The sequence below is a fragment of the Lithobates pipiens genome, unplaced genomic scaffold, assembly GCF_037356315.1.
Source record: "Lithobates pipiens isolate NorthernLeopardFrog02 unplaced genomic scaffold, aLitPip1_a1.2 Scaffold_25, whole genome shotgun sequence".
In the NCBI taxonomy this organism is placed as follows: Eukaryota; Metazoa; Chordata; class Amphibia; order Anura; family Ranidae; genus Lithobates; species Lithobates pipiens.
In genome coordinates, this window is record NW_027507787.1 from 6,653,691 (window position 1) to 6,678,306 (window position 24,616).

The window sequence follows — 24,616 nt, forward strand, 5'->3', positions numbered from 1 at the left end:
ATTCTACATATTTTTGGTAAATAAAAATCGCAATAAGCGTATATTGATTGGTTTGAGCAAAATTTATAGTGTTTACAAAATAGGGGATAGATTTATAGCATTTTCATAATTTTTTTTTATTAGTAATTGCAGTGATCTGTGATTTTTATTTTTTTGGGACTGCGACATTATGGCGGACACATCGAACACTTTTGACACTATTTTGGGACCATTTTCATTTATACAGCAATCAGTGCTATAAAAAAAGCATTGATTGCTGTATAAATGACACTGGTGGTGAAGGGGTTATGTGTGCCCTAGGGAGTGATTCTAACTGGTGGGGAGGGGCTACACCTCACATGACAGCGATCACTGCTCTCGATGACAGAGAGCAGTGATCTCTGTCCTGTCACTAGACACAACAGGAAAATGCTTTATTTACAAAAGCATATCCTTATTCTACCTCTCCGTAACACGATCGCGGGCACCCGGTGCATATCGAGTCCGTGGGACCCACGGTCACGAAGACCTCAGCAAGCGCACATGCCCGCAGCAGCGCTTCTTAAAGGAGACGTACCTGTGCTCCCTTTTGCCCCCACCAGTGCCATTCTACCAACGTAAATCGGCATGCGCTGGTCCGCAAGCAGTTAATACACCCTGTCCATGCATTCATATACCCTCACCCTTTTTTCCTCCACCCCAAAAATGGGTCAAAACGTATCAGCCATTGTCACACATTAGACATATTGTCATGTACAATCTTGTGTTTGCTTTCTTTTGCACCTTGGGGTATGCTCCCCTAAAAAGCACATATTTTAACCCTTGTGCAAATATTGTATGGTAATCAAAAAAACTTTTTAATAAAGAACGTATTTTTCCAACTACATATATCACTCATTTACCTTGCTGCTTTAAAGCCGCTCCGGGGGAACTCTCCCATGACGAGCTTAAAAATGTTTAACATTTAAAAAGTTTTCACTTGATTTTGTTGATTGTTTACAGGGTTTATGAAAAAGGGATATGTAAATTATTCTCATGTGGGGTTGTCGGATGTGTGTGTAATGTTCTGTCATCCATTTCAGATTGAATCAGCAGATGCCTGTCTGATCCTAGCCAACAAGTACTGTGCTGACCCTGATGCGGAAGATGCGTCAAACATAATGAGGTACATTTACATGTAATTTGAATCTAATGCCGCGTACACGCGACTGGACTTTTCGAGGGACTAGGTCCAATGGTCTTTCAGACTGACTTTCGGCGGAGTTCCGACAGACTTCCGATGGACTTTCCGAATGAACGGACTTGGCCACACACAATCACGCCGCCAAAGTCAAAATTCGAACGTGATGACGTACGACCGAACTAGAATAATGAAGTTCATAGCCAGTAGCCAATAGCTGCCCTAGCGTCGGTTTTTGTCCGTCGGACTAGCATACACACGAATGGATTTCTCGGTCCGGCAGAGTTCTGGTGGGAAAATTTAAAACATGTTCTATTTCTAAAGTCTGACGGATTTTTGGCAAGCAAAGGTCCGATGGGGCCCACACACGATCTAATTGTCCGACGGACTCGCTCCGTCGGACCTTTGCTGTCAAAAAGTCTGGTCGTGTGTATGTGGCATAATAGCCCAAATGAATGCCCAAAATATGTAACCACAGTGGCTAATGCATCATGTATAGGACAGCATGACTTGGTAAACTCATTCTTGTTTATCAGTCAGGTAATGAGGTTGACTTTTTAAAATTTACATTCTGTTTACAAATATTGAGTTTTTTGTATTTTTTAACCTTGCAACAGGCACAGTTCACCCATGAAGAGACACATTTAGAACCATTAGATCACAGTGTCAGGGATACCAAGAGCAAGCATCCATACATGGTTAGTCAGGTTGAAAAAAAGACACAAGTCCATCTAGTTCAACCAAAAAAAAAATCATACAATCTCACATACACAATCCTTCACTTCACTTCACTAAGGAAGGTAAAATAAAACAGCAAAGCATGCTCCAATTTGCTACAGCAGGGGAAAAAATCCTTCCTGATCCCCTGAGAGGTAATTGGATTTTCCCTGGATCAACTTTACCTATAAATGTCAGTACCCAGTTATATTATGTACATTTAGGAAAGAATCCAGGCCTTTTTTTAAAGCTACTGAGCTTGCCAGAAACACCTCTGGAGGGAGTCTATTCCACATTTTTACAGCTCTTACTGCTCTTCTCAAGAGAGAATAAATTCACTTCCTCTAATCTTTCCTCATAGCTGAGCTCCTCCATGCCTCTTATCAGTTTGGTTGCCCTCTTCTGCACTTTTTCAAGTTCCCCTGTATCCTTTTTGAGAACCGGTGCCCAAAACTTGCTCACTTTGGAAACCGCAGCTTGGCATTGCATGCTATTATTGAGCTTATGATCTACCAAAACCCCCAGATCCTTCTCCATTATGGATTCCCCCAGTTGTCCTCCCCCTACTATGTTTGAAGCATGCATATTTTTAGCCCCAAAGTGCATAACTTTACATTCATCAACATTAAACCTCTTTTGCCACTTAGTTGCCCAATTAGACAATGCATTGGGGTCGGCTTGTAAATTGGAGACATCCTGTAAGGACGTTAATCTGCTGCATAGCTTGGTGTCTTCTGCAAAGACAGAAATGTTAATTTTAATCCCAGACCCTATATCATTTTTAAAGATATTAAAAATTAAGAGTCTCAACACTGAACCCTGGGGTACACCACTGATAATTTTAGACCACTCAGAGTAAGAATCATCAACCACTACTCTCTGAATTTAGAGAGAAATTGTGACCTGACCCAATTCTAGATTGAATATTGGCTTGCCCCCATCCCTAAATTGGGTAAAACATGTGAAGAGAATGGAACTGGGACTTTACATGAGGCAAGTCAATCATTAGTTAGCTGTTTCTGATGCCTAAATGGTAAGGTCATATGGTAACATATTCCACAGAATCACTATTATATCTATAATTTGATAATACTTATAATAATACCGTAATCACAAGATTTCCAAAGTAAAATTCGTATAAAATATTTAATACAATTGATCGTTAGACAAGATGATACCAGTAATGAGGATACAGAAGGCAAATGATGTTTTTAGTACAGCCATGTATATATAAAATAAACTAAAATAAGAATCAACAAAGCAATACATTAAAGATTGTGCAAGATAGGGGAGATAATTTTGACGCATCCATAAGATATTAACTCTACGCGTTTCATGGTTTTGTACCAATCTTCAGGAGTCAGATGCATATAGATATGGGCTGGGGAGAGATGAAATGGATACATTTTAATATAATAATTTTATTGTACCTATTTAATCAATACCGACCCAATTAATTTCTGCAAAAAAAACACTTTTTTTTCATTTTTCTTTAAAACGTTTCTCTTTTTAATATTTTTTAATAAAATTATTTCATTTTTTTCATTTCATATTTTATTTTCATTTTTTATGTATATTTTTTTATATTTTTTTACCCCTTCGAGTGATGGTGGAACTGGTGCACTGGTTTCTATTTCGGGGTTGCGATGTGCCTAGTCCGCTTCCCCCGCCCATCCTTTTACTGATGGGGGTGGGACGTGACCTCAGCGCATCGGTGTCATGGCAACACGCTCTGCATGCAGCGTCATTCGACGCTGCATTGTAGGAGTTAGTGTTTTTTTGTCATCATACGTCTTCGCGTCGGATGGGCGGGCATCCACCGCGATCATCAGCACGCGCGGGAAGAGTCCCCCCTATCCCTGCACGCTGTTCCGGCGTTTCATGACGTTGGCATGAACACGCCCCGGATCCGGGGTATATCAGTGGCGGGCTCCTTGGCCGGCTCAATCCCTGCACTATCGCTTCCGGGAATGTCCAACCGGCACAATTTTTTGTAACCTCAGGTAAATACATCTGTTACACTTCATTTATTTATATGTGGTACACTATGGGTAATCACATTTTCCAGTGATCATACTTATACTTACGGCACTCACACACATAATTCAATTACATTTCTTTTACATATCCACAATGGTATTATTAGTTTACACATATATCTCATCAAATTGTCCTTCACTAATTATTTCACATTTCCTATTTTTGTTATTAGTATTGTAAGTTCACGGTGGTACACTTATACATTCCCAGGCGATGTTGCAGTGTGATGTTCCGGTGACTGTGTCGGCTGCTTTTCCCTGGTCCGGGGTTCACCCATCTTGGGGATGTTTTTTGCCTCAACCCCGTTTGAGACCGCATATAGCCCAGACTTCCACCAATTTCACTCTAGGAGTTTTTTGATCTTATTCATTGGCATCCAGTGAGTATTTTTGATATTATATACCCCTTTAGTTCTATCCTCTACCCAAATAGACCATTTCCTTTGTTATTAAATTAAAATGTATCCATTTCATCTCTCCCCAGCCCATATCTATATGCATCTGACTCCTGAAGATTGGTACAAAACCATGAAACGCGTAGAGTTAATATCTTATGGATGCGTCAAAATTATCTCCCCTATCTTGCACAATCTTTAATGTATTGCTTTGTTGATTCTTATTTTAGTTTATTTTATATATACATGGCTGTACTAAAAACATCATTTGCCTTCTGTATCCTCATTACTGGTATCATCTTGTCTAACGATCAATTGTATTAAATATTTTATACGAATTTTACTTTGGAAATCTTGTGATTACGGTATTATTATAAGTATTATCAAATTATAGATATAATAGTGATTCTGTGGAATATGTTACCATATGACCTTACCATTTAGGCATCAGAAACAGCTAACTAATGATTGACTTGCCTCATGTAAAGTCCCAGTTCCATTCTCTTCACATGTTTTACTCTCTGAATTTGTTTTTTTAGCCAGTTTTCTATCAATTTATAAATTTAGCTTTCCAAACCTGTAGACTTTACCTTACACATTAGTCGTATGTGGGGAACTTTGTCAAATGCTTTTGCAAAATCCAAGTGTACCACGTCCACAGCCACCCCACTGGCCAACGTTTTACTTACCTTCTCATAAAAAGAAATTAGGTTTGTTTGTAAAACTCTTCTGTCTTTTGTGGATCCATGCTGTCTGTTGCTTAAAATATTTTTTTTTCCAGCAAGAACTCATCTATGTGGTCTTTTATTAAACTCTCCAGTATCTGCCTGACTATAAAAGTTAAACTAACCGGTCTATCGTTACTCGGTAAAGACTTTGATACCTTTTTAAATATGGTCACCACATTTAGCTCCCCAATGCTCCTTTGTATACACAGAGCTGAAGAAAGTATTTAATAAATTAGCCTTCTCTTTGTCCCCAGTCATCCACTCTAAATAATTTTTTAAAGGGCCTACCTGACCTTTTTACTATTAATATATTTGAAGAATTTTTTGGGGTTTGTTCTACTATCTTTCGCAATCTGTCGTTCGTGTTGAATTTTTGTGCCTTTGATTTCCTTTACATATTCTGTTATAGTCTTTGTAGCATTTAAACGATGATGGTGTTTCTTATTTTATTTTTTTTTATAATCTATTTTCTTATTATTTATAGCCATTTTTAACTTTGGTCGTGAGCCACATAGGTTTCATTAGCCTTTTAAACTTCTTGCCCATGGAAATATACAGTGGATATAAAAAGTCTACACACCCCTGTTAAAATGTCAGGTTTATGTGATGTAACAAAAAAATGAGACAAAAATAAATAATTTCAGAACTTTTTACACCTTTGATGTGACCAATAAACTGTACAACCCAGTTGAACAACAAACTGAAATATTTTAGGTGGAGGGATATAAAAATAATAAAATTCCTTTGATTTTATGTATGCTTTGGGTCATTGTCATGCTGAAATATGAAGTGCTTCTTCAAGTTCAGCTTTCTAGCAGAAGCCTGAAGGTTTTGTGCCAATAATGACTGGTATTTGGAACTGTTCATCATTTCCTCTACCTTGACTAAGGCCCATGTTCTAGCTGAAGAAAAACAGCCCAAAAGCATGATGCTGCCACCACCATGCTTCACTGTGGATATGGTGTTCTTTTGGTGATGCGCAGTGTTTTTACACCAAATATATCTCTTGAAATTTTGGACAAAAGTTCAACCTTGGTTTCATCAGACCATAACACATTTTCCCACATGCTTTTGGGAGACTTCAGATGTGTTTTTTGCAAAATTTAGCTGGCGTTGGGATGTTTTTTGTCGCAAGGAAAGGCTTCTGTCTTGCCAATCTACCTCATAACCCAGACATATGAAGAATACGGGAGATTGTTGTCACATGTACCATGCAGCCAGTACTTGCCAGATATTCCTGCAGCTCCCTTAATGTTGCTGTAGGCCACTTGGCAGCCTCCCTGACCAGTTTTCTTCTCGTTTTTTCATTAATTTTGGAGGGACATCCAGTTCTTGGTAATATCAGTGTTGTGACATATTTTCTCTACTTGATGATGACTGTGTTCCATGGTATATCTAAGGCATTGGAATTTTTTGTTTTACCCTTCTCCTCACTGATACCTTTTAACAATGAGATCCCTCTGATGCTTTGGAAGCTCTCTGCAGACCATGGCTTTTGCTGTAGGATGCGACCAAGGAAATGTCAGCAAAGACTTACTAGAACTGCTGAATTTTATTCGGGGTTAATCAGAGGCACTTTAAATGATGGGGAGGTGTGTACTGACGCCTATTTAACATGAGTTTGAAAGTGACTGCTTAATTCTGAACACAGCTACATCCCCAGTTAAAAGAGGGTGTGCACATCTATGCAACCACATTAATTTATTTTTATTTTTTACCCCCCTCAAAAAGATTTTGCTTTGTTTTTCAATTGAATTGTACAGTTTATAGGTCACATTAAAGGTGGAATTCTTTTGAAATTATTTATCTTTGTCTAATTTGTTTTACATCTCAGAAACCTGCCATTTTATCAGGGGTGTGTAGACTTATATCCACTGTACTTTGCAGAGAGTTTGCATACAGTCTTTTTGAAGAATTTCCATTTCTCTTCTGTGTCCATTGATGCCAATATTACCTCACAGTCTAAGTACTGGAGAGCAGCCCTCATCTTTGGAAAATTTACTCTCTTAAAGTTAAGTGTTTTTATCTTTCCCGTATGTGTTTGTTGTTTGCCGCTAACATTAAATGAAATCGTGTTATGGTCACTGCTACCCAGTTGTTCTTTTGTATGAATATTGGTAATAAGCTCTGCATGGTTTGAGATTACCAGGTCCAGCAGAGCGTCATTCCTAGTCGAGGCCTCAATAAACTGGACCATAAAATTGTCTTGTAATACATTGTTTATACATACTTGTTTATACATTTCTGCCCTTTAACTGTCCCAGCAGTGCCATTACACCAGTCAATTTCCGGGTAGTTAACCACTTGCTTACTGGGCACTTAAACACCCTTCCTGCCCAGACCAATTTTCAGCTTTCGGTGCTCTCACACTTTGACAATTACTCAATCATGCAACACTGTACCCAAATGAATTTTTTGTCATTTTTTTCCCACAAATAGAGCTTTATTTTGGTGGTATTTGATCACCTCTGAGGTTCTTATTTTTTGCGCTATAAATGAAAAAAGACCGAAAATTTTGAAAAAAAACGCATATTTCTTTGTTTCTGTGACAAAATTATGCAAATTATAAATTTTTCTTCATAAATTTTGGCCACAATTTATACTGCTACATGTCTTTGGTAAAAATAACCCAAGTTAGTGGATTTTATTTGGTCTTTGTGAAAGTTAGAGAGTCTACAAACTGTGGTGCGAATCATACAAAATTGATCACATCTTATGTACTGGTGGCCTATCTCATTTCTTACGACCCGAACATGTCAGGAAAGTACAAATACCCCCCAAATGACCCCTTTTTGCAAAGTAGACATTTCAAGGTATTTAGTAAGAGGCATAGTGAGCTTTTTGATGTTGTCATTTTTTTCCCACAATTCTTTGCAAAATTAAGTTTTTTTTTTTTTGTTTTTTTTTCCACAAAATTGTCATTGTAATAGGTTATTTTTCTCACATGGCACGTTTATACCACAAATGACACCCCCAAAAAAATTATGCTACTCCTCCTGAGTATTACAATACCACATGTGTGGGACTTTTTCACAGCCTGGCCACATAGAGAGGCCCAACATGCAGGTAGCGCCATCATGTGTTCTAGGAGCATAAATTACACCTCTAACTTGTTGACTACCTATTACACTTTTGAAGGCCTTGGAGCACCAGGACAATGACACGTGGCACTGATGACAGATGGCACTAATATGTGGCGCTGACGACAGATGGCACTTATATGTGGCGCTGACGACAGATGGCACTTATATGTGGCACTGACGACAGATGGCACTAATATGTGGCACCGACGACAGATGGCACTTATATATGGCACTGATGACACGTGGCACTGATGACAGGTGGCACTAATATGTGGCACTGATGACAGATGACACTAATACGTGCCACTAATACGTGGCACCGATGACGCGTGACACTGATGACAGATGGCACTGATAAGTGGCATTGATGACACGGGACACTGACAACAGATGGCACGTGACACTGACAGGTGGCACTGATGACAAATGGCACTGATACATGGCACTGATGACAGATGGCACTAATATGTGGCACTGATGACAGATGGCACTATGTGGCACTGATGACAGATGGCACTGGGGACAAATGGCACTGACAACAGGTGGCACTGGAGATAAATAGCACTAACAGGTGGCACTGGGGACAGATGGCACTAACAGGTGGCACTGGGGACAGATAGCACTAACAGGTGGCTCTGGGGAAGATGGCACTGGGCGAGAATGGCACTGGGCAAGGATGGCACTGGGCAAGGATGGCACTGGGGTGGATGGCCCTTTTTTAAACTTTTTTTAGTTTTTTTGTTTTTTTTACTTACGGCCGCTGCATCTGTTCATCTGTCCCTTCTCACTGTCTGTGTGAGGAGGGAGAGCGGCACTGAGAGATGATCTCATATGTTTACATATGAGATCATCTCTCATTGGATAGGCCGATCGTGCTGTAAACGGCCGCTGTGATTGGCCGTTTACAGCGATCTGTGACTGGCTGTGTCCGAGGGACACGGCCAGCACAGAACTTCCCCGATGCGCGCTCCCGGGAGCGCGCATTGCGGAAGTAAACAGGAGGACTTCCAGGGATTGCCTCCCGGCAGATAGCGTCCGCTCTGTAGCCGTCTTTCGGCTATAGGGCGGGCGTGAAGTGGTTAAAATCCCCTATTATTATCACTGTCCCAGCCCTTTCCATCTGTGCAAAGAGCAGAGTCTCCACTTCCTCATTAACATTGGGAGGTCTGTAACACAGTCCAATGATGACCTTTGTAGTACGCACACCCATGTACAGTTCCACCCATAATGCTTCAGACTCATCACACTCTCCGTCAACTAGGTCCTCTTTCACACTCACTTTGAGATCACTTCTCACATAGAGACAGACACCACCACCCCTCCATTTTACCCTGTCTTTCCGAATTCCTTTCAGTTTCAGTGCACCACCAGCATTAGCATAATGACATCTTCATGGTGGGGCGATGACCATGAGTTTCAGCTTAAATGTTAGGAGGTGAAATGGACTCATTGTTAAATACTGCACATCCTAATAATGATTTGCATATGTGTATCTATATATAATATAGATACACATACACACTGGCTGCCACATATGTTTTTCACCTACACATGGTGAGGGACTCCAGGGTTTGTGTCTGCTATGGGCTTGCTGTACAACACCATCCTTTTGATGCTTTTCTGAATAAGGGTGCAGGACAAACCTGCATGGACTGTTCTCAGAGTGCCCCTGTCTAAAGCAGGGTTTACCAATGCCATTACTAGCTGAGCCTTTCTTTCATAAAATATTGTACTTGGATGCAGGCAGTGCTTTGCAGTGACAGACACCTGTTTTTGAACAAAAAGAATGAAAGTAGTAAAGCAGCTTTAATTGGCAAATGCTAACTAGCTAGAGACTAAAATGGTAACCACCCAGCACCTGCATCAGTTGACTGAAGCTCAATAGCTCCTCTTAGCAGCAAGTGAATCTGTGTCTACAGCAGCAGATTCAGGCACTGTAAGTGATCGGGGCACAGAGGCCAATGTCTACACCTTGAAGGTTGGTTCAGAGCGCAGAAATTAATGAAGAATGTAGAATCCTACCACTGCATCTTTGAGAGAGTGACTTAATGGGAGAAGCTGCCTGAGGATGAGTAGGTAAAAATGATCTCCAATACAGCTAAATAAAAAAATTACCTAATAGGCTGCTATTAATATATTTATATTTTCCAGGTACGATGGATAGTAGGGTAATAATAGGATTATTATTATTTTTTTATTATTTTTTTTTTTAATCTTAAGTCCTGAAATGTATTTGTAGATGACTAGAATTCCTTCCCAGAAAGGTCATATTAGAGAGCATTCACCCCGTATATAAAACACCTCTTTCTATTTTACATCTCCAGTAAGTGTCAGCAGTCCTAGGATCAGAATATAAATATCTGTGGGGCTTCAATGTCATTTTACTTTGATCCTGTAATTGTCTTCTTGCAATCTACTAGAGCTAGAAAATGTATGGGAAAAAGTGAACTATGTATCCCACTCTGTGGGGTCAAGTGTGATATGCAGCTCTCTGTTTCCCATCTTTTGGTATACACAGTCCTACCTTGGATTGTCTCTTGGATGAAGTCTTTAAAAAGATATGAAAGTGTTGTCTGGGGCTCCTGAAGATGTGCCTTTTGTCAGTGCTACTGAGCGTTCGAGAAGTGTTTCTTCACCTGAGGAAAGAGCACCTTCTTGCCTTAGCTTAAGAAAGTCAGGGAAGCTCGTTGCAAATTCAGGCCAACTTTTTTCAAACCATTTTTTCTTTCTGGGGCCCATAAGGGGCAAGTGTGCCTGGCAGTCCAAGTTGGATAAATATGAGGGGAAGCACCCCCTTCTTCCTTTGCATGATGTTTGGGGAGACAACAACTAGCATTTGTAGATTACTGGCTAGCCCATGTGTCAAATAGGTTTGCAATTTAATATCCTTGGAATACAGAATCGCATTTCATACACCCTTTCTGCAGAGTTTTTTTTGCCTCCAACCTGCACCTCTCTCCTGAGATGTTGGTGGACTTGCAGCTGGCCTTGAAAGGACTCCTGGCCTGGGGGTTGGTAATCATGATTTCTATTGCAGAAAGATTTAAGGGGTTTTACCCAAGCCTTTTTATGGTGTCCACGAAGTGCAGAATTTGTCTGTCTGTGGACCACAAAGCTTTGAAGAATATGTAAAAATTTGAAAGTTTAAGATGGCGTGTATTCAGTCAGTGATATTGTTTGTGCATCAGGGAAACTTTATGACATTCTTACTGTAGATATAAAGGCTTAGGATGCATACCTTCATTTATCTATTCTCTTATTAGTAGAGGAGCAATACTCATTTTCAGCCCTGCCTTGCTTAGCCTACACTCTGAAAGGGTTCAAGAGTGGGGACTGCCTGTAAAGTTGCTGAATAGCACTGTGCTTTGTGTTGAGATGCTTGTGAGGTGCTCTACAGGTTTAGAGCTATGATCCATTGAGGTGGAGCCCACACCTGAGGACCCCTGTAGGGATAAGCCTGACTAGGGAGCGGTATAGATTGAACTTGGTCTTTATGGCCACAGATCTGCGGCATAAAGCTGTTGGACTAGTAAGTATCTTTTGGTACAGAATTCCAGAGGCTATTGCTTTTGTCCTTCAGGGCTCAGGGAGGACCTTACTTGCTAACAGGTGGTGTCCATGGGCTCTGCTAGCTATGAGATGGATAAAGGCATATGGGTGCATTCTAGATCCCTATAATGAGATCTACCAGCACTAGTCTTCCCCATAATTTGAAAGATGAGTCTTTGTCAGTCTTACCAGTTGTCTGCTATTATTTAAGGCTTTGAGCATAGACACTACTCTTTCGGGCATTCTTGTTTGCCTTGTGGGTACATACTGAAGGGGTCTTGAGTCTGTTCTAGCAGAACCCACTGTGCTTCAATACCTGGATTGTTTCTGACAGCGTTTCACTTTTCTGTTAATGGGCTGGAAGCCTTTTTCTAACCACTCTTCCAGGTGGCACTAATGTCTGAGACATTTACTATGGTTTCAGTATTGGTCAGTGGCGCTCCCCTGCTCTTATCTAGGAGGCCACAGGGGGTGGAGGAGAGTGGAGACAGCAGAGGTTCAGTCCACATCTATGGTACATAGAAAAGCTCTCTTTTATGCTTCCCAGACCTCGGACTCTGAGCCCAAGTCTGGTATCCAGTTCTGTGAGAAACCCTGGCATTACAAGTTCTCTATGTCTGGACCCCTACTACTTCTTCAGATAGGGAATGTTTGTCAGCCATTTCAGTCATCTCGACTCAGGATGTTTTGGACAAATAGATTTGAAATATTGTGGTCGAGAGCTACAAGCTATATTTTTGTGACTTGCCTCCTCTTAATTTCATGCCTCCTCTTCATTTCATGCCTTAAACATTCCTTCAGCTTATTGCAGAACAGCATATATTTTGACTGCTTTGGAACAGCTTCTCTCTCGGGAAGTCATTAATCTTGACAGGGAATATTTCCATTGTTTTTACTCCAACCCATTTACTGTTCCCAAACCAATTGAAGACATACTGCCCATTTTGGATCTAAAGGTTCTCAACTTGTACCTTTCTGGCTTTGGTGGACATCAAGGATGTCTCATTGCACTTTTCTATTTTTCAGCCCCACCAGAGTTCTCCATTTCTAAATTATATATTTTCGGTGGGCAAGCAGCATTATCAGTTTGGAGCACTGCCCTTTGGCATATCCATGGCTCCCCAATTCTTTAACGAGGTGTTTTCACCACAGTCCTGGCCGTAACATATGCTCAAGGGACTCCCTCTATGGACTACCTGTAGAATCTTCCCCTTTTGGGAGCGGTCTACAGGCATTGTCAGTCCTTGACCAGGGGATTGTGCTGACACTGCTGGAGTTTGAGTGGATCTTTAATCCCTATAAGTTGGCATTGGATCCCCTTACTGCTTTGAGTACCTAGGGTCAGTCCTGAAAAAATCTCTTATCCCTTAACTCTTGAGTGAGGACTTCTCCTTGGTCAATGGATCACCTCTCAATTTTGCATCAGGATTCTTGGATGGATGGTGGCCACCTTTAAGGCAATCCAAAATGCAGTTTCACTTCGGGCCATTGCAACTCAACCTTCTGGTAGTGTGGGACAAACGGATTCAGTCTATGAACTTAGCCACGTGTCTGACCTGACCAGCAGAACCAGGATATCCCTGGAGAAGTGGATTTCCAACCTGCCACTATAATCAGGGAAGTCCTTTCTTCTGATAACCTGGATGTTTTTAATGATGACCACCAGCCTGTGAAACTGGGGTGGTATCCTCCTCTCTCGGTTCAGGGGATGTTGTTTTCGAAGGAGACACTTATCAAAGTTCTTGAGTTCAGACCTATTTTGCTATCCCTTCAGCACTAGATCTGCCAGCTTCAAGATTTCAATGTAAGTGTATAGTAGGACAACATCATGCTGGTGGCATACATCGATCTTTAAAGCGGGAGTTCTGACGTTTTTTGTTTTTAAAAGTCAGCAGCTACAAATGCTGCAGCTGCTGACTCTTAAAATAAGGACACTTACCCGCCCAGCGCGCCCGCGATGTCGGCACCCAAAACCGATCTCTCGATCGGCTCTCGGGTGCTGCCGCCGCCATCTTCAGTATGGGAATCAGGAAGTGGTTCCCTACTGCGCATGCGTGAGTCGCACTGCGCAATAAGGATGGTCCCCGCTGTCTCTGGGATCTGTGTGTTTCCCAGCAGACAGCGGAGGACCCGCAGGAAGTGGCGTAAATACCCGCAGATTCTATGCCGGAACTGGGTGCAAATACCTGTACTATACAGGTATCTGCACCCCCCTCCCCCCTGAAAGGTGCCAATTGTGGCACCAGTGGGGGGGAGGGTTCCAATGAGCGGAAGTTCCACTTTAGGATGGAGCTCTGCTTTAAGGTTACTTGGGCAGAACGCCACGTGCTGGCCTTGTCTGCAGTGCATGTTGTAGGCATGGAAATCTTGCAGGTAGCTTTTCCTATTGGTCAGAGTCTGGATCTCAGAAGGGGCCATCCATCCAGAGGTGCTTTGAGTGCTCTGTTGCAGGTGGGAAATGCTGGACATAGACCTCCTGGCCTCCAAGTTCAATAACAGACTGGACAAATGTGTAGCCAGGACAAGGAACACACGGATATTTACAGTGAATGCCCTTGGTGACTCTTTGGGATTGGTCCAACTTGATTTACACTTTTCCCCCCTCTAAAGCTCCATCCTCCTCATCCATCCCAAAAGTATTTGGGGGGCTGTTAGCTGTTTTGATGCTGTGTTTCCCACCCCTTATCTTTTGGAAATCCTATTGGTCCAAGAAAATAGAATGTTTTACTTACCTGTAAATTTCATCACAATACACAGGTCTCTGCTCTCTGTGTCTGTTTACTCCTATATTGCTTTATACAAAACTGAAGGAATGCTAGAGACACAGCAGCCACCACTTCTACATGTGTAAAAAGGTTGTGTTATTTTCACTGCTATACCATGTAACTTAGTTGCCCGCAGCCATTGATAAGGTTTTGGCCACTAGCAGGGGCTGCCCCTAGGCTTTTTCAATTTTTTTCCCACTTATTGTTCAATGCAATTGGCGGTATACCCAGCCCGTTATTATCTAAAGAAGAGCCATGTTTTCAAATGAACACAGAGATTTTATAGTGAGTTCCACTTTAAGTGTCCCAACAATTGCTCATATGCTCAGTAATGTCACATAACCAAGCACAAGGGTCACATGGGGAAACCTTACCATTTTTTAAATTTTACCTTTAAAAGCTTCTCTGCATGGCTTTACAGGTTACAGTACCATATAGTGGCAGGTTCATTACTAGTAAAACAGATTATGTAAACTTTTAGCCTAGTTAGAATACTGACAGGTTTAAGGCATATTATTGGATACTTTTTATTGTATTGCATCTGTATAAAGAGATGTATGTATATTTTCCACTTTAGATATTTTGAAACACATAATGCTGTGACAAATTGCAATTGTTTAGTGCCTGAAAACAGACCACTTCCAACCTCTGGTGTTATCCTTCATGTAGGGTTATCATGCCAACACCAGGGTGACCTTTCAAAATAGAAATTCAGCTGGAGATATTGTCTACAATTTGGCCTGCATTTTGGGCATTTTAAACGTCCACAATTATGGGTAATGCTGGTTCCCCTAGGTTCCAATCAAGACTTAATTGAATGTACTGTGGCACGTTACTATATGGTGAGTGATACCAGTATTAGTACTCCTGGTACAACTGACCAATGGAAAGGGACAACATATTGACTTGTTAGAGTCTTGATGATTATAGGATATACAATGATTCCTTTGCCACTTTGCCCTGAAAGGTTCCTAATGACCATCAGAAAATCTTACTAATGTAGTAGATCCTCTTGCTGATACATGAATAGTCATCTTTAAAGTGATATTAAAGGCAATTTTTTATCAACATATAAAAGATGTTCTACTTGCCTGATCTGTGCAATGATATTGCACAGAACCGTTCCTTACATCTTTTTTGGCGGTCCTGCACCAAAGCCGGCCTCTCTTCCTTCCTTGTGTGGGCGTACTCCCGAGCCAGGCTATGAGCATCCATGGAAACACACAGTTCGCCTTGGCCATGCCCCACTCCTTCTCCCTCAACAAAGGATTTGCACCCTGTGAGACCAGGAAAAGGGAGCAGTGGTGCTGCAGCTAGGACAGCACTGAAGCATGAGAGGAGACGGGTAAGTGTTTAGGGACAGGGGCAGAAAAAGTATTGGGAGTTTTTTTTTTTTTACCTTAATGCATTTTCCATGGTATTGATGTATCTGGAAACAAAGAAACATCCTTGTCTACTTATAATTTTAATGTTATTCTGGGAGGAGTTCTCACAGAACTAGAAAGAAAACAGCTTGAGTATGTGTGTGTGTGTGTATGTATATATATATATATATATATATATATATATATATATATATATATATATATATATATATATATATATATATAGGCAGTTGTCATGTTACATTAGCAACCATGAGATTAAATGATTGAAGAAGCTTTATCTAACCTGTAACTTTGTTTTCATTGTCCCTTACCTTCCAGAGTCATCTCGATAAAAAACTATCATCCAAAGATCCGGATTATCACACAGATGCTGCAGTATCACAACAAGGTGGAAATGTTGCTTATTTGGTTATATTTGAAGCTAACTTGTATATGTACAATAAATATGAATGTGGGCATCACAGTGATGGAAAGTCATATACAGCAATAAAAGCATTCCCAGACGTTTTGACCCTTCCCTACTCAGCTTTATTTTTTTTATTGCCCCTTCTGACAAATGCTTCCACAACTTCCTCTCCTGATAGGAAATAAAGAGAAATCTTCCTTTTAAGGTAACAGACTACAATAAAAGCCCGATGGAGGCTATAACCCTTCCCTACTGTATCTAAAACAAAACAAAAACATTTTGGCTGGATGTGGGCTTTAGGTTTGCTGAAGAATTTGATTTGCTTAATATGTAACCCCTGAGTTTAATGAATCATTTGAGTTGCCAAGATAGGAAATGTAGATAATAGACTCTTCTACAGGCATAGTTTCCTATGCTAAGTAGTATAAGAAAATATTCAGCAACATGCTTCCAAAAGCTTTGGATTTATTGTATTAAGACAAACTGCGAAGTCCAGTAACAATTAAGAAATTTATCAACTTTTCACTAATAATATTGGTTGCCATGGGTCACTACAGTTTGAAATTGTCATTGCACTTTGTCCTGTTGCATAGCCTTCATGTTTTGCCATTTGCTTATATTCATGTTGGTTTATTGTGCTTTCAGGCTCATCTGCTAAACATCCCTAGCTGGAATTGGAAAGAAGGAGATGATGCAATTTGTCTGGCTGAGTTGAAGCTTGGCTTCATTGCTCAGAGCTGTCTGGCACAGGGTCTATCCACCATGCTTGCAAATCTCTTCTCTATGCGTTCTTTTATAAAGGTATGAGTTTTTTCTCTTTTAATTCTTGATTTTTTTTTACGTTTGTAGATCTTTCTTTCTGATGTGGTTAAATGTGCCAGATGGCCAATAATGTGTGTGTGTGTATGTATAACTAATGACCATCAATATCTGTTAAGGTTTTCCATACACACAGATGCTGAAATATCATATCAAGGCTGGAGAGACCTGTATTATGAGGTCAAAATCTTTCCTTCCTCAGCTTTATTATATTAACATGAATGCTTTTGAACTGTCAAGGGCAAACTGCAAATTTTTTGCATCTTTTCATAAAACGTGATACCTACTGGGTGAAAGCATAGTTGCTTTTTGTGTGCAGTAGATCCTACAAATAGTATAAAATATTTTTATTTCAAACCAGTTATATGTTGATGTGAAACATATTTTAATTATAACATATGCTCAGAAAGATACTTGTAAATTATTTCATTCTTTTTTTTCTCATCGATTGAGGGACACAGGAAGACTTTCAACTTTGGGTTATACTGCCAACTACAAAAGGATTTGAAAACCAAAAAAGCTAGGCAAGCCCAGAATAACCTTTCCTACTACCAGTATGCCTCATTTTTTTCGAGTGTCCAAAAGGATGGGTGTCTTTTTTTTTTTTTTTCCTTCAGCTCTACTCTTTAGAAGACTTACTTTTTTCTTCTTCAATTTTTTACTTCAGCCAAGACTCTTTTCCTACATTTCTGCTGGAGCTCTCTCTCTTCAAATGCAGCTCTCAGGCCCAGTCGGTCTCAGTCTGGTTTTTGGAGTACTCAGGAGCTTTCTGAATGTGACATTGCAGGGATAGTCTGGAAGTATTCTTTGGGTGCAGTGTTCTATGCAGAGCGCTTGCCAGACACTTTCCAGGACCAGAGCCTCTGTTTGAAGATTAAGGTAATGATTAAGGAGTAGGTTGGTCAGGCTGAGCACTGAATGGTACTTCGGTCTCTGGATGCCCTAATTCCCAGTCCCTGCTGTTTTGCAAGGGGTAACGCTGTGGGACTAGCACTAATTTCACGTGCTGGTGGAGTGTCACATGCACATTCTTTTTACTGCTGTACAGAAGAAAGCATCTTCATGCTTCTGCTCCTGTTTGCAAAAAGCCTGCTTCCCACCTACAGTAATCTTGGTCACCTCTGGCCATCTGACTTTCACCCGCTACCATCTGGTTTTCATGCGTAGTACCTGAGAATGTGCTTCTTACCCTGAACCTATATGTTACCTTACCAACACAAAGTTGCACATGTCATTCTAGACTACTAACCATCCCAAGGCTGCTGATGGTGCAAATATCTGCAACTGAAAAAAAAATGTATTCTCTACTGTGAGTCGTCTTTAGCTCTATCGGGTGGGATTGTGCTGTCTCCCCTTTTGGTTGTAGTTTTTACCACATTCATGCAAACTTTGATTTAAACCACTTAGTTATTTGCTGACTCTGCAAAGGCCACAAACTCTTGTGCCCTTTCACGCTAATTCTTCTTTCTGATTTGCATGCAGCTTTAGTGGTTAAAGAGCTTTTGTGGCAGCGTTTCTGACACTCTAATCCTTGACTGGTAAGCTTACACCTGAGGTACAGTCTACTGCTATTACTCCCAAGTTAAAGGAGACTGTTTCAGCCTTTATTAAGGCAATGTACACCACTATGAAACTAGAGGATTCGCTTGTTGCTTCTACCAGTGCTGTATCTACTCTTGGATCGTTTAATACTTAGTTTGTAAAGACTTTATCATTGCACCCACTTTTCCAATGATTTTTCTATAGAGATTACAAACATTACCTATGCTTATTGGCATTGTGTATGTTTGGTAAGGGTCAGAGTAGTAGAATAAATTACATGTGTGTACGTTGCTCTGTTGGCAGGAAATTAGTGACAGGAATTTGGAGCAGCGGATTAACATCAAATTTTGCATGAAAATTGTCAAAAGTGCAAGTGAAACTCTGTTACAACATGTTTTATGGTGAACATTCCAGGAAGAAATCAAGTGTTTATCAATGGCATAGGTGGTTTAAGGAGGGCAGGAACAGGTCCACAATAAGACATGAAATGGGCAGCCGAAAAGAAAAAATATTATTGCACAAGCTTGAATTCCAAAGAGCATTGTAATATACAAACATGATTGAATAAAAACTACATTAATAAGCTTGACGTGTTTCGTGGATTCATTCCACTTCTTCAGAAGCAAATGCAGAATTCATGTCTATAAATAATATATATCCAAAATTACTCTGATGAATTAAACAATGATGCAAGGGAAGGAAAAAAACCCAAGCACTCCAAATTACTTAACGGCTCTAAAAATGGTCATGTAATGCTAAAGCCAGCTGGTAAATGAAGGCCAGGACATATCCCCGCCGGGAGCTGGGGGGCATCAAACTGCAGGCAGCCAAGGCGGAGAACACCACACTCCAGGGGAACAGGGTGAACTGCAGGAGGATGTCTGTGGACAGATCCAATCTATGTGAAATATAACAATATGATCAACAGGGACAGTGCGGTGTAACTAACAAGGGGAAGAGAGCCCATGAAAAAAAAAAAAGACATGGTAAGACCGAAAAAAGAAAAAGCAAGGAAGTGTGATTAAAACAACCATAAAAAAACTAACCAAAAGTGATGAAGTGCAGCGTCCTAGAACCACAACAGACCAATCCTGTCCAGAGATTCAATGACTAACAAAGTGACATGGAAGAAAGAAAAGAAAAAGCCCCCGAAAATGGGTGAGAGAAAAAAAAAAGAGTAGGAAATGGTGTACCTAGTGATCTGAGTGTGAGTGTCATGTCTTACCATGTGTGATCCAAGGAGTATCAAGTGTAAAAGGAGAGAATGATACCTCCCTAAGGACTGCAATATATACCCGCCAAGGCCGCCGCACAAGATGCCCCCAGTGTCACGCTGGGTGTGTTTGATTGAGGGTCTCTCACGACAGAACAGCTGACACAGTACAGCCAGCATTGGCAGGAATGCCCAACACACGCCGACCTGGAAAAGACGCCGCCGCTACTGAGCCACCAAAGAGTGACATCATACACAGCGGGGCAAGGCGTGGCACCGATGCACAGTGAGACAGCCCACCCACTCCCCCGGCGAACCAGCAGAGAGGAGAGGGGAGGCACCAGTGTGCATCGCAGCTCCTGGACCTGGGACCAATCCAGCCAAACAAAACCAGGAGACTATGTGTCCAGAGCCAATGACAAACCACATATTACAATATTTGAATGAGTGGAAAAGTTTATGCCAACGTCAATATTTATTATATATACAAAGACACAAGGATGCAAATGTGGACAGAGTGTGAACCCTCGTACGCTTAGATCGAAGATTAAGTGTGCGAATGATGACAGGAGAGTTGAACATGAATAGGAAAAAAGGTGATGAAACATGGTGTTCCCAGTATGATCAGGAAAAAAAATGCTACAGCCTGCAGTCAAAAAGCAAAATTCACCTCGCCCGAAGAAAGCATATCTTGTTCCCAGTTCAAAACTATGCGTTTTCCTTTTCTGCTCACAAGGGGACATAGAACAGGGTACAATGGTTGACCCACATTGTTACTTGGAAATTCTGAAAAGGTTACCAGAATCTGTTTGGAGGAATTGACTGGAACTCTGGCCTGACAAGTGGATTTTCCACAACAACACTGCTCCTGCACATGATACGTTAAGTGTTCATGGCTCATAAATCCATTCCAGAAACTTGACCAACCACCTTATTCCCCTGATTTGACATCCTGTGACTTTTGGCTGTTCCAAAATGCTGTAAAAAGATACAGAGTTGATGACATTCCTTGAGTTTAAATGTTCTTCTTGTGCCTATGTGGGTTTCCTCTGGGTCTTTTTGTTTCCTGACACATTCCAAAGACATGTTGGTAGGTTAATTGGCTCCTGTCTAAATTATTCCTAGTATGTGTATGTATAAATGTGAGTTGGAATCTTAGATTGTAAGCTCCTTGAGAGAAAGACATTGGGGTCACCAGCTTGAGAAATCTGTATATAGGTGAACAAAAAGAGAACCAGATATTTGTCTCAAGGATCAAAAAATCCTTTATTCTTGTTAAAAAAAAACAGATGCATTTCTTGGGTTTGGAACTGAAAGTGGTTTATTCTGCACTTCATAAACCACGGTTTGAACCCATTATAAGACATTCCTTTCTCTACAGTCACCCACAAAGTTGTGTATCTTGTAGCCATTGCCTCTGCCAGGTCATTGTGAGATCTGGTGGCCTTATCCTACAAAGAAGCCTTTTTGGTTTTGTATAGGGACGGGGTGGTGTTAAGGCCCATACTTCCTTCTTTCCAAGGTAGTTTCTTCCTTTCACCTCAAGTAGGACTTTTTTCTTCCGTGCCTCGCTACAGCTCCAGTTCACTAAAAGGAAATTTCCCTGCATTATCTAGATATCGTTTGGGCTGTGAGAATCTATTTTTCAGCCAATGCTTTTTTTAGGACGACTGATTCCTTTTTTTTTTGTAGTCCTGGATGGACCTTCTAAGGGTGCACTAGTTTCTCGTTCCATCATTGGTAGCTGGCACAGCCAGACCATCCAAGTTTATGGTATCAAGGATGGAGTTCCACCATTTGCTGTCAAAGCACACTCTACTGTAGATATAGAAGTGCTTATTGGGCTTTTGGCATCAATCAACTGTTTCCCAAATTCGCAAGGTTGCCACCCAGTCTTCTGCTCACACATTCTTTTAGTTCTACCAAGTGGATGTTACGGCCTGATGCCAGCTTTTGGAGTAAGATCCTTCAGGCAACTCTTTAAGCTGCAGGGAGTCCCCCATCCTTGATTGTTTTCTTGGGCTTGCTTGGGAAAGCTTTTGGATGTCCCAACGTTTAAAGATTTCCAATGTCTTCTAATGAATGACAGACACAGGTCCAACTCCTCTGTGTTTATGATTATGCCTTTGGCATTAATTTTATTAAAACTGAGGTATGCTGGTAGGAGGAGTGACTATCCTGGGCTTTAAGACTTTTGTTTGCCAGTGCCTAGTCCTCTGATAGGTTGCAGTCCAATCCAAAGGGTAGGCTTCTGTGTTCCTCAATGCACTTCAAAAAAGGATTTTATGGTGAGTACAAAAATTCTGCTTTATTTGTTTGACAAAGTTTTGACTGATTTCTATTTGGCATGAATATAATTGAATATTGATACCCATCTTTGTAAATACAAGCATTGAATTGTGGATATTTCTGCTAAAAAATAATCTTTTGAAAAGCAAATAGGGCACCAAATAATGTATAACTTTACCCAGCTTTGCCTTTATGTATTAAAGAATGTGTACTTATCCAGAATAGTTTATCTTTAAATGTTCAGCCAACTTGTGTTGCTTATGGCAGATTGAAGAGGACACATGGCAAAAATATTATCTGGAAGGTGTTTCTAACGAGATGTATACAGAATACCTATCAACTGCATTTGTGGGACTCTCCTTCCCCGTGGTGTGTGAGTAAGTACAAAACATTTTCCTTAGGTACACAGAGGAAGGCACATGTAGGCCATAATTACGGTACCCTAAAATACCATTAGAAGATACTTGGAAATTACAGAGGTAGTTTAATGGCAGACAATATTGTACAAACTAGTGCTAAGATACTCAAAAATTCTGTTGTGAATTTGCAGAATATTAGTGACAACCTGTCATATGATAGCTAAATTAACACTGAGCTGTAAATGACTGTATAATGATCTTATCTAATCGTATGTGTGCACATTGCCCCACTGCACATTTTGCAGATCCTTTCTAGAATGAATGAGCAAGGTCTGCTATCAGCAATGCATTGATCTGATTGTATGGATGTTAGTATCTTTATTTTTCCATTATTCTACTGTTTCCTTGAACATTTCAGGTTGTGCTTTGTGAAGCTGAAGTTGCTAATGATAGCCATAGAGTACAAATCTGAAAAAGGAGAAAGCAGGTAAGTCATGACTTGTGAGATGCCTGACAGATTTTTTCTATATCATTCTTTTCCTCTTTCAGTTTTTCAAGTCCATACAATTTGTTAAACAGGGGCCTTCAAAATGTTTCCTCGTTGTCTTCTCACTAGTAATAGTATTTTATGGTTTTATGTCCACATCCATTTAAAATGCAGATCCCTTAGTGGAGATAGCACCTGCTTTTCCATTTTTTGGTCCAGTTCCATTGAAAAGTTATTATAATTATAGAACTATATCAAGAGCAAAATTAAAAGTGAGCTTTTTCCTATGTTTTTTACCTTCTTCTTGAAACATAATTTTTTTAATTGTATACATAAAAACAAAATGCATACATGTGACTGCATACTGAATTCAAATTCCGCAACAAGATATGCTTACATTGTACATGGGACATAAAAATGACATCATAGTACCAATAAAAATTCGAAAAATGAGTCTTGTGTTACATGATTTTACTCATGTGACATCGTTTCCACAATTACATCTTAAGCCCTCATGCTCTAATCCTGCTTAACCACCTCACCCCACTTTTTTTCCATAACCATAATCAACTACAAAGCCAATCAGCCAGAAGTCCCTGATTTGCTAATAATTGATTTGCTGTTATGTTATAACTAACTTTCCCCCATCCTTATGTTTTGACCCTTTGTTAATTTCCTACCTCACTTTTATGTTTATTGCTGTTTATTTAATTATTTGTCTAAACCTAACACTGAGCTGTTTTTCTGCTTTTTCAAGAACCATGTGCACACATACCTCTCCAATACTCATTCCTGTGCAAAGTAAAATAAATTACCTATCGGAGTGTTAAATTGATTGGATATTATTTACAATAAGTTGTAATATATTGAACTATTCGGATCTGCACTTTGATTTATGTGCTTAGTGTGCTGATATTACATCATGAACTAACGTTATGCTCACATTTAAATAAACTACAGTGCAGATGTTTTTTTTTCCCTCAGTCTTTTATGTGATTGAGAGATTTGGTCTGAGGTGGTGTTTTTTAAAATTAAAGATCAATATTGCATATTAGTTGTAATTATTTTGGGCAGAAACAGTGCAGTCAACCACTACACAGCAGATGTTTTGCCTTACAGTATAGTCTGATTGATGACATATAGTGCTGATACATTGGATCACATTGTTGCACACACTAGAAAGTAATACAGACTAGCCTGACACCCAAATAAGTCATTCTAATGAAGCATGGAATAAAAAAATGCATCGGTTTTGGTTAGTTGTAACATTGTGGCCAAATCCCTTGTTTTTTGTACAGTGCAGCAATTTCTACTTGGTTCACAGTATAAATGGGAAACCCCCCCAACAAGCACTGTTAAGTGTATGTGTAAATTTCTTGAAAGTGATTTTCCTAGGGTCTGATGATAGCCTTACAGATTATAGTGACAGGTAAAAAATGGGTTTTAATGCTTCCCTGAATGGTTTTAAGCTATATGGTGTATTTGGTCTATCGTCCCATATATATTGCTGTGAACTGGAGGTGACATCTATCATTGGGTGAAGTGGCGATATCTCTTAAAGGCATACACCATAGTTAAACCCACTTTTTTGAAGAGGGGGTCAAATTTTTGCTGTAAGACTCTTGGTGTGGCACTCGGTAGAGAGAAACACATTTGGTGTCTGTTTATATCCCGAAGA

The 24,616-nt window shown here is 40.2% G+C and overlaps 1 protein-coding gene across 28 annotated transcripts in view; it reads left to right on the forward strand.

Annotated features, from left to right (window-relative positions):
• The window catches only part of KCNMA1 (potassium calcium-activated channel subfamily M alpha 1), a 908,686-nt gene that overhangs the window by 591,026 nt on the left and 293,044 nt on the right, over positions 1 to 24,616 (forward strand). For all 28 annotated transcript variants that reach the window (XM_077453994.1, XM_077453993.1, XM_077453995.1 and 25 more), the window contains 5 exons: positions 1,062 to 1,144; positions 16,142 to 16,211; positions 16,875 to 17,030; positions 22,360 to 22,469; positions 22,870 to 22,938. In XM_077453994.1, coding sequence (XP_077310120.1) covers positions 1,062 to 1,144; positions 16,142 to 16,211; positions 16,875 to 17,030; positions 22,360 to 22,469; positions 22,870 to 22,938 — 488 coding nt within the window. The remainder of the gene's footprint in view (positions 1 to 1,061; positions 1,145 to 16,141; positions 16,212 to 16,874; positions 17,031 to 22,359; positions 22,470 to 22,869; positions 22,939 to 24,616) is intronic.